Source organism: Eumetopias jubatus, unplaced genomic scaffold, assembly GCF_037043125.1.
Source record: "Eumetopias jubatus isolate StellerSeaLion01/CBP00866 unplaced genomic scaffold, mEumJub1_p1.0 scaffold_1, whole genome shotgun sequence".
NCBI classification, from domain to species: Eukaryota; Metazoa; Chordata; class Mammalia; order Carnivora; family Otariidae; genus Eumetopias; species Eumetopias jubatus.
The window spans coordinates 145,521,351-145,532,666 of NW_028274807.1; the positions used below are offsets into that span (position 1 = coordinate 145,521,351).

General features: G+C 46.7%; 1 protein-coding gene across 1 annotated transcript in view; it reads left to right on the forward strand.

The window, feature by feature from the left end:
- Positions 1–4,755: 4,755 nt before the first annotated feature.
- CCDC13 (coiled-coil domain containing 13) overlaps positions 4,756–11,316 on the forward strand; it is a 38,471-nt gene continuing 31,910 nt past the window's right edge. Inside the window, exons 1-3 of the mRNA XM_028107030.2 lie at positions 4,756–4,976; positions 7,022–7,170; positions 10,901–11,043. Of these exons, the coding sequence (XP_027962831.2) occupies positions 4,756–4,976; positions 7,022–7,170; positions 10,901–11,043 (513 nt within the window). The remainder of the gene's footprint in view (positions 4,977–7,021; positions 7,171–10,900; positions 11,044–11,316) is intronic.

Sequence of the window (11,316 nt, forward strand, 5' to 3'; positions counted from 1 at the left end):
CAGAAGAAGTGACCTTGTGATGTGAAGGAGTGGCTGTGGAGGCTAGAGGCTGCCATGTCATGGGGCTGGGTCACTGCAGGCCCAGCAGCCAAGGAAGGCTTTCTGCTGATGGGTCACAAGCATCACTGTGAGGGACAGGAAGCATCTGGGTGTGGGGCAAGAGGAGGAGGAAGGAAATTCCCAGGAGAGACCACCAGGAAGGGAGAAAAAATAATATTTTGTTCCTACCAATGCATAGCTGACAAAGTATCTTGATACACACACACATACCCCCCTTGCTTTGCATTTGCCCCTCACAGCATATCTATGGCCTCCCTGTCATCATCCCCTGCTCACTGAAGAGGGACTGAGACCCAAAGAGGTCTAGAAACACTCTAGACTCACACAGAGCCAAGTTCACCCTGAACCCTTGGTGCTATCTCAGCTTGGGCCAGGCTACTTGTACAGTAGCCCAGACCAGCATGTCCAACACCCAGGCTGCGCCCTGACCAGTGACATCAGAATCCCTGAGTGTGGGACCCATGCACCAGTATCTTTAAAGCTCCCCAGGTGGTTCCAGTACGCAGCAGGGGTGGGAACTGCTGCTTTATATGCTAGGCACGGCCTCCCAAGTTGCTGTTGACCCAGAATGATTATTAATAGCGCTCCCTTTCACTCTCCAAGGTGACCCAATTTGGAAAATGAAGTATATGATTGTCCCTTCTTACAATCTACAGAAATAGGAAATCACAGGATAAACTTATTTTTAAATTCTTTAGTTACATTTTCAAATAATAGGCTCAATAAGGTTTTCTTCAATCTCTAGACACTTTTTCAGGGGAAATTCCCCTAAATTGGGTTGGCAAGCTAAGGCCCCAAAGTCCAAATCCAGCCCACTGCCTGTTTTTGCAATAAAGTTTTATTGGAACACAGCCACACCCACTCATTTCTGGCTTATCTAGTGCTACTTTCTGCTACAACAGCAGAGCACAGTATTTACAACAGAAACTATATGGCCCACAAAGCCTAAAATGTTTACTATCTGGCCCTTTACAGAAAAAGTCTGATTTGCCTGTTTATAACATTGAGTCCAGTTGTTAAGTTACATTATATCCCTGGGTGTCCCAAAAGACGGGTTGGGAAATTGAATGACTAAGGTCAACCACGCCAGCAGTCAGCCATGCCTATGTGACTGACCCCCAATAAAAACCCTTTTGCTTGTTTAATAAAGTCTGAGGGGAGACTTATCTACGGCTGCCACACATTCAGCACAGGTGTCCAGAGGTTCCTGTAGTTTGAGGGTCCCCAAGACTAGCCTCAGTTTCCACGATTTGATAGAAGCACTCGCAGAACTCAGAAAAGCTGTTATACAGTTATGACAAAAGGCTACAGATTAAAATCAACAAAGGAGAAAGGCATATTGGGCAGAGTCTAGGAGACACGAGGCACAAGGTTCCAGTTGTCCTCTCCCAGTGGAGCCTCAGGAACAGCGCTTGCTTCTCCCAGCAAGATGCATGAACATTGGCAGCCAGGGAAGCTCACCCAAGCCTTGGGGACCAGGGTTTTTACTGCAGGTCAGTCACACAGGCATGGCTGACTTCCTGAATGGCTGACCTTAGTCATTCAATCTCCCACCCCTTTAGAGGTCAAGCTGATACATGGCGTGACCCAAGGCCCCTATCATAAAATCACATTGTTAGTTAGCATAGACCATCTGGAGTGGCCCAAGTCCCCCAGGTAAAGAAAGGCATTGTTGCCAGGCAGGATATACCAAAGACTTAGAGGTTACCTCCTAGGAGCCGGTCAAGGGTCAGACCTTTCTTTGGAATAGGCAGGGTGTGGACAACCCAGACGTGATGAGTTAATTCTTTACTGCATAGTTCCTCTTATGGGCCGAGCTACCTGGTAAGGAATTCCAAGGTAACACCAGTGCCTCTTTTACTGCAACAGGCTCAAGGTCAGACTGCAGGCTCAGGCCTCAGCACACCCCAGCCACCTGGGCAACGCTGACACAGCCCCATGCCTGGTCTCCACTCCATACTTATTAGATTGAATCCTCCAGGGCTGGGGCCTGGACATCAGTACTTGTAGATTGTATCCCTAGAGATTCGATACTGAGACAGGTTTAAGAAGCCCTCGGTATGGGCTCTGGGACCACCCCTGTGGACAAGGTGGAGATAAGTACAGTGGAGAGATGTAGATGCAGGGAGGATGTTCTTCCTAGAGGGTCAGGAAAGGATGTGCTACTTATGCCGGGCCTGGGGGAACCAGCAAGGTTTAAGTCAGAGGAGGGGGAGATGTAGAGATAGAGGAGCAAGGGGACACTAGAGAGGACAATAGACTGGAAGGAGAAACAGAGGCTTAATCCCCCAAAGCCTTTAATGCCACTGGACTTGGTTTTGTGGCTAAAGGGCATCTAGTGAGGCTCTTTGGTGCTGGGCATGTCAGGCTCAGAGTTGTGTTTTAAAGAAAGTAGTCCCTTGGCCAATGCAGGCTGGACTATAAGTAAGGTGGGAAGAAGGAGAGGACAGCCAGGGCAGTAGGGACCTGCTGAGCAGTCCTGGGAACAGAACCATCCATCATTAGTTCACCAAATACTCATTTCATGCCTGCTACACACCAGGCCCCATTCTAGGCACTGAGGGCCCAACAATGAACATCACACAGTGCCTGCCATTGTTGGGCTGGCAGACAGGGAGAGAAGCAATCAACAAACATACAGTGCGTCAGGTGAAGCCAAGTACTGTGGAGGAAGATACCACAGAATGAGGAGTGTGGGCAGTGAGAGTAAGAAAGCTTTCTACAAGAGAAGAGTGCAGAGGCCTCTCTGATAAGGTGACATTTGAGAGAAGTGAGTAAAGTCGACGTTGGCTGGGGGAGGGGTTGGGAGAACATTCCAGGGAGAGAGAACCACAGTGCAAAGGCCCTGAGGTTGCCATGAGCATGATAGTGAGAGCGGTATCAGTGGTGCCGGAAATATGGGGGCAGATGTGAAGACATTTATAGAGAATCAACAAGATTTATGGCTAGTTGGTTGGTGGGTGGATGATGTGACTTCGGTTTGGTTTAAGGCAGGGGTGCTTAACACTTGCTACACTTTAAAATCGTGTGGGGACCATTTAAAAATTCCAGTGTTCGTGCTCTGTTATTCTGTTTATCTGGAGTTCAAAAGTAAACAAAACCACCCAGAATGTAAGCACATAATACAATTTAAAACTGGGCAAAAAAATATAAATAGACACATCACAAAAGAAGATATGCAAATGGCCAGTAAGCCCATGAAAAGATGCTCAATATAATTTGACATCAGGGAAATGCAAATTGAAAGCACACTGAGATACTACTACATACCCACTAGAAAGACTAAAATTGAGACTGACCATACTAAATGCTGGCAAGGATGTGGAGCAACTGGAACTCTCATACACTGCTGGTGGGAATAGAAAATGTTATAGTCACTCTAGCAAACAAGTTAGCAGTTTCTTATAAAGTTAACATAAATTTACCACCTAACCTGGCATTTCCACTTCTATGTATTACCCAAGGGAAATAAAAAAAAAAATATGTTCACACAAAGACTTTCTTATATATGAATGTTCATAACAGCTTTATTCATAAATGCTGACAACGGAAACAGTTCAGGTGTCCAATAACAGGTGAGTGTGTGAGCAAACTGTGATATATCTACACAATGGGGTACTACCCAACCATAAATAGGAATGAACTAATGATGCATGCAACAACACGGATGAATCTCTAGAAGGTAGTACTAAGCGCGCGCGCGCGCACACACACACACACACACACACACACACACACACACACACACACACAGCAAAACAAAACGAAAACAAACCACAGAGTACCTCCCATATGATTCCAATTATATGAAATTCTAGAAAAGGCAAAACCATAAGTGACCAAAAGCAGACCGGAGTTTGCCTGGGATTGGGACTGGCAGGGAGACTGACTGCAGAGGGGCACAGAGGAACTTTTTTGGTGTGAAAGAAATGTTCTACAGCGATGGTGGTGGTGGTTTACACAAATATATGTATTTGTCAAGACTAGTTTTCACACATAAAATGGCATATTTTAGTGTCAATTAATTATACTTCAATAGAGCTGATTAAAAAGAAAACAAAACTCATCTTTAATGGCAGAGGTCAGAATAGTGGTTACTTGGGGGAGGGGGGACACCTGCCTGAAGAGGGCACAAGATAGCCCTGCTGGAGGACAGGAAGTACCCTATACTTTGATCCGGGTGGTCACCACAGGGATGTCTACTTATGTTAAGATTCATTGAGCTGTACACTCAGGATTTATGTACTTTACCATGTCTAAATTATACTTAATTTTTAAAAAGTAATGATGTCTGGACCCCACTCCCAGAAATTGAGATTTAATTGGTCCAAGGATGTTGTGCCCAAGCTTTGTTATATTTTAGGGGCTCCTAGGGGAGTCTAATATCCAGCCAGAGTTGAGAGCCACTGTTTTTAGAGACAGGAAGGAGGGCAGTGTTGAGTCTCAGCTCTGGGGAGTATTCTGATGCCTTTGCAGTCTGGTGGCACATTCAGGGCTGGGGAGGATGCTCAGCTCAGCTTTGGCTTTTAGGGGATTTGAGGTGAGGGTGGGTCTTCTGAGCTTCTATATGGACACCACAAGGCTAAGCTGGGTCCTCCCCACTTGGAGGCTGTAGACAGAGCTGATAGTGTGCTGAGTACTCTCGGGAAATGTGCACTTGGTGGGGTTTGCTTCTTTTCCTACTCCTAGGGCAAGATGGCAGCAGATGAAGGTGCACAGGACACCTTACGTCTCCAGTTCAAGGCCATGCAGGAGATGCAGCACAAAAGGTTACAGAAGCAGATGGAGAAACAGAAGGAAAAGGAACTGAGCCTCGAAATCAATGTCGATGACCAAAAAGAGCCCTTGGAGATTTCCGATGGCCTCAGTCTTCTCCAACCTGGGGATCAAAACTTGAAAAACAGCTTTGAGCAGAGGTAAATGCAAGTTTGAACTCTCCCAGGAGCACTGGAGGGAGGTAAGGAGGGAGGGGATGAACTGATCACAGACCAGTGGGCAATCAGGTTGACTAGATGTGTGTTTACAAGTTGAGCCACAGAAGTTTTGACACAGGTTGTCAGACTTGGGTCTGATAGATCTGTGCTCCTATGGATATATTGGTATAAACAGTATTTAAAAATAATTTAAAGTCAAGTGGAAAATTTGAAGCTCATCAGGGTGTAGTTTATTCACTTGAATTTTCTTATTCAGTCTCTCTTTCATGAAAATTGTGTTTGGGTTTCTGAGGAGCTGGTTGGCTAACTCTGATAGTTCATAAATGATCATTGCTCCAAATTCTCATCTGGGATCATTCTCCTATGCCAGTTTCCCTTTCCTGACACATAACAACCCATAAACACACCTGTGTAAAGAAGCTCTTGTTGGGTTCCTTGGTTCTTCCATGGTGAAGAGGTTGAAAGGAGTCCAGAATCTTCTCATTTTGTTCTAAATTCAACAACATCACAGATGCATGTTGATTTATACTTGCTATTAGAAGCAGAAGGCTATGTTGATACAAAATTCTCCGCTAATAAAAAAAAAAGAAGAAAAGAAAGGAAAAAAAATAAACCACAATTGTTGTTGAGTTGTGTCTTTGCTTCTGGTTTGGCCCAGAATCTATCTTCTCCATTTTCAGGTTCTACTTTTTATGGTTTCTCAATTTTCAAAACGTTCTACTAAAAAATGCTAACTGGGAAAAACATACAGTTTGCTCAATAATTGAAAAAGTTCCTATGGCTCCTAAATATTAGCTCTAAGTTAACCCCAGACCTATTTCCCAATGATCTTTCCCCAAATCAGAGAAACTGGAATTGGTGGAGACTTGAGCCATTGGTAGAATAACAACACTAATGATAATATCAGGGGTGCCTGGGTAGCTCAGTTGGTTAAATGTCCAACTCTTGATTTCGGCTCAGGTCTTGATTTCGGGGTTGTGAGTTCAAGCCCTGCATTGGGCTCCATGATGAGTATGGAGCCTACTTAATAATAATAATAATAATGATAATAATAACAATGATAATGACAATATCAGCTGTTACATAATAATTACTGTTCCCTCTAACTTCTGTAACTTTCTTGCTTCCCCGCACACCTGTCCCTAGGGAGCCCATTCCGTGCCTCACAGTAGAAGTGATCACAGGCCCATCAGTCACATGTTTCTCATGTTTTAAAGTGCTGAAGAGAGTCCGGCAAGACAACTTATAATAAACAAAACCAACAACCTGCTCTGATTTTCTGTCAGGGTTACCTGAAAACTAGAGGCCTAGCCTTAAGACTTAGGCAATTCCTATTTGGTCTTCTAATATGTGTGTATATATACATATATGCAGTTCTGACTATCAATGTCCTTCTGAGTATCACTTTAGGTGCATGTCACAAGCTTTGATGTATATTGCCGCTGCAGTCATTCTGTTCTAAATGCTTCATAATACACATTACAATTTCTTCTCAACCCATATATAATTTAGGAGAGTGGTTTTTGTTTTTTTAGACCCATTTAGACAATGGGTTTTGGGGTTTTTTATTTGAATTTTTGCCACCTTTTTACTATTGATTCCTAATTTTAGTCAATTGCCATTAAAGAAAATGGCCTGAATGATTTCCACCATGTGGAATTTGCCAAGATTGCCTTTGTGGCCTATAATATAATACATTTTTATCCACGTTCCGTGGATGCTTGATGGAGTATGAATTCTTGGAGAGGGGTGGTCGGTTATATAGCGCTCCTTTAAGTCCACAGTAAACAATGTTATTCAAACCTTTTCTCTCCTTTCGTGTGTGTGTGTGTATGTGTGTGTGTGTGTGTGTGTGTGCACTCAGTTTTGAGAACAGTGTGTTAAAATCTGCTCATTGGCATTTTTGTATTTCGTACGGACCAGTCCTTACCACCACCTAGTGTCCGACCAGATACAACACACCTGGGTGGGGGAGACCTGACTCCCGCCCATCATCGGTCCCTGTAACTCTGCCTTTGCCCTTACAGGATGCTTGAAGATGAGATTGCACACCTTCGAGAGCAGCTCAGGGAGACGGTGGATGAAAATGGGCGATTGTACAAGCTGCTGAAGGAAAGGGACTTTGAAATCAAACATCTCAAAAAGAAAATAGAAGAGGACAGATTTGCCTTCACAGGTAGCTCCAGCGTGGCTGCAACAGTCCCTGCCTGGAAGTCCCGGTAGCTGGCCCAGCTGCTGTGGAGCCCCCTGGGCAGGGCAAACAGCAGGTTCCAGAGGGCAGGTGCTCGAGAGAGAGTGCCAAGGGCCAGCTGTGGTCAGTCTTGTCCAGATGAGTCCTGGAAATGAAGGAGCGGGTGGAGGAAGAGAGCCAGCCAAGGAGGCCAGCATACCAGGAAATGGGAGCACATGAACCGCAGGGACAGTCTGCAGGCCTCTGGGCAGTGTTTGTGGCCCAGATAGGACTCACGACAGGGGTTCTCCATGGATGCTAGCTGCATGTCGTGGGCCAGCAGGGTCCATTTGATCTTGCTGCTCAGGCTCAGACATTATATTATGGATGTGAAAAACCCCCAGTGAAAGTAGGTATTTACTCCCCAGCACTCCAGAGAAGTGGATGGGACAGGGAAGGTAGCTGTTCTAAGGGGATTTCCTAGGACCCAGTAGGATCTAGAATGGGGCTTGGCCCTTGAGGTCTGGACTGGACTTTGGCTCTGTTGGTAGGGACGTTGGCCTATGGGCCTGGAGATGACCTTAGCTCTGTGGGTGTGGGCTGGACATTGGCTCTGTGGTTATGAGCTAGACCTTGGCCCTGAAGATCTGGTGGGGACGTTGGCCCTGACTGTCCTGTTCCACATATACCCATTGAACAATTCCCAGGTAGCTGACTGAAGCAGAAAATTGGTGTAACTGATCACAAATAATAGTGGGCCACAGCCGGCATCTGCCAGAGCGTCCCTCCCTGCCTTTGAGAGCCAGTCTCTTTAAGGTTCGGTGCATGCAAAGCACCAAAACTGAATGAAAAAGCAAAGGGAACTTGGTATCCTAAAGGTCCTTGGTAGCCTATTGTGTCTCTCTCTATTCTTTGGGCCTTTTCTGTCTAAAACGAAAACCACACACTGAGGAGAAGGACTCGGGAGACATAGAAACACACCCAGCCTGGCTCGGGTTCAGATGTGGAGGGGCAGCTTGCCCTTCAGCAGGGCTGTATAGAAGCCGATGAGCTACAGGGGGGAAGCAGGGGATGCTTCCTCACCCCCGGAGACTGGGGACACGGGGGCCCCTCCCTCTCGCCCAGCCTGTCCCATGCTCTCTCTTTGTCATCTCTGCCAGCCTGCTCATGGCCTCATCTGATTGCCTAACTCTTCCTCAAGACCTCTTGAGCCCAGTCCTCGCTGTGCAGTCCCCATTTCTGATTTCCAACATCAAGTTTGGAAGAGAAAAGTCTGACGGGCCTGGTGCATGTTTTTAGACCAGGCCACAAGTGATGGGCTGCTGACAGCTAATGGACTGGTTTTCCTTTGGCTGGATTTTTAGTGATTGCTTTAATTCTGTTTTTGTTTTTGTTTTTGTTTTTAAACTCTATTTCTTTGTATGAGTTTTTAGTGATTGCTCAGGTGATCACAAAATACATAACTTTTCACAGTCTACTTAGAATTAGCATTTTACCACTTCAAGCGGAATGAAGGAACTACCACCCTACTGGTCCCTTTGCCCTCCCCCGTACAGTGCAGCTTTTATATGTGTTATATCATTATATATTGAAAATCCCAACAGACAATGTTATAATATTTGCTCTCAATCATTACACATAAAGAGCCTAAGGAGACAAAAATAGTCTATTATATTTACCCACATATTTAGCATTTTTGTGGTTGTCCATCCACTGCTGCCCCCTTACCATGGGGTTACAGCTTCAAGAGTAGGGCTTGGGAAAGCAAAAAAAAAAAAAAAAAAATTTTTTTCTTGTTTTCTCTGAGTCCCCCTTCCTGCCCTTTAGACTAGAGAGGGCCTAGGGGCACCTGGGTGGCTTAGTCAGTGAAGCATCTGCCTTCGGCTTGGGTCATGATCTCAGGGTCCTGGATTCGAGCCCCACGTCTGGCTCTCTGCTCAGCGGGGGGTCTGCTTCTTCCTCTCCTTCTGCCTGTCTCCCCAGCTTGTGCTCTCTCTCTCTCTCTCTGAAATAAATTTAAAAAAATCTTTAAAAAAAATAGACTAGAGAGAGCCTCTCTTGGACCTCTTCATGATGTCTAGTTCTGGGATTTTTGAGTCCTGGAAGGAAAACATAACCCAGAAAACTCGCTGCTGGGCCCTGTGTACTTCTAGGTCGGGCTTCCCTCCCCATGTTCTGAGCCCTTTCTCTTGAAGCGTCCCCGGCCTCTTCAGCAGCCAGGAGGTGGCCACGGGCGGCTGCCCTCATTGCCCTACTCAGTGCCCGGCCAGGCCAGCAGCAGCAAGGCCGGGCTGAGTCACTCTGAAAACCATCAGGCATCCTTGTTTACCTTCACCAGTTGTCACACTCAGGCTGTTCTGAGGCTCATGATGGTTGTATTAAAAAGCAGGCCTAGGGAGGTGTCTCTGCCAGTTACCCATTGCTGGAGTGTCAGAAGCATTCAGAGAACCTCCAGACCCTCTGACTGGATCTGCTGTTGCACAGCTGGGCCAGGGGTTCTAACGCCACCCAGTCAGTCAGTAGCCAAGCGGGGCTAGCTCCCATTGCCAGCCATCGGCACGGCCCCATACCATTCAACCTCCCACATTCACACCCTTCCAGCTACCTCTTCCTCAGCCTCCTGCCCTTGCTCACTGTGTTCCAGCTACTCTGCCCGCCGCCATATGGTCCTCAGATACTCCAAACATATGCCTGCCTCTGGACCTTTGCACTTGCCGTGTCCTCTTCTTAGAATACTCTTCCTAGTTGAGAACACTCTTCTTGATGACTTGACCCCTCACTTCATTCATCCAGGTCTCTGTTCACATGGACTTCCTCAGACAGGCCTTTCCTGACCACTCCATCTAAAATTGCATCACCCATCCCTCTCACCCTCTTGCTCAACTTCACTTTATTTCATAGCATGTAGTCCTCCCGATCATTGGAATACATATTTATTTGCTTTTTTGTTATCTGTCTCACCAGCTACAACGTAAACTCCGTAAGTCTTTTTTATTCACCATTAAATCCCTAGTACGGAGAGTGCCCAATACTTGGTGAAGCCTAACAAATATTTACAGATGGATGCATGCGTTTGTACTGACTAGATGTCACCACAAAACTCTGTGTAAGAAACCAGCACATAATGTCAGCAGCATTCAGCAAGAAGCATCAAACATCTGGGGTTAATTGGGGCTCGGCAGATCTAGGCCAGGCCTGGCTAGGGCAGTTTAGCCTTGTTCCACGTGTCTCTTCCTCTTCCTGGGACCAGCCAGCTGGCCTGGCTGTGTCCTTGTGGAGTTGGCACGAGTGAAAAGAGGGGGAGTTAACTGCCCAAGTGCTTTTCAAGCCTCTACCTGTGCCTTATCTGCTAACAACCCATTGACCAAACAAGTCATTGGCTGAGCCAGAGTCAGGCAGGCATAGAGGGGTTGAGAGGGCACCTATTGGCTGGAGGGCACGGCAGAGTCATAGAGCCTAGGGTGTGGATGTGTAACCCTGTCACTGAGGAGGACATGAAGAATTGGGGCAATAAACTTATATCCCATAGAAGTAAAATTTACACTTTGCTGAGTGGCTGCATTTCTACTCATTGGAGTTGGGTTTCAGGGTTCCCAGGTATGTAGTCACTCCCCTGAGCCTCTGCCCTTTCATGAGGGTTCTAGCTTTTAAAACCCCAGGGCCGTTGGTAGTGTGGCATGAGTTTGATGTGTGGGCCTGTGTGTTTCCCTGACCTCGCTGTTTTTCTTCATCGTAGGCACAGCCGGTGTGACCGGGGATGTGATTGCCACCAAAATCGTCGAGCTGTCCAAAAAGAACCGGGTGCTGACAGCAGAGTCAGAGGGCGCGAAAAGCAGAGTGAAGCAGCTGAGCAATCGCGTGCAGGAGCTGGAGCGGGAAGTGAGGGGCCTTGGTCATTACTGCCTCTAGAGGGGACTCCCAGGACCCTGGGCCACTCCTCCAGAGAGGGAGTCACACTTAGATGCTTTGGGTCCTTCTGAAGGGCTTGTGGGTCAGTGTTTGCAAAGAGTTCCTCAGTCTTTGTCATTTCCTGAGAGGGGGGAAAGTGTGTCAGGAAGCAAGGGGGACACAGCGCACAGGGAGGCAGCCGTCAGAGTGGTTAGGACACAGATCCGGAGCCTGACCTGGGTGTGAATCTCAGCTCCATCACTC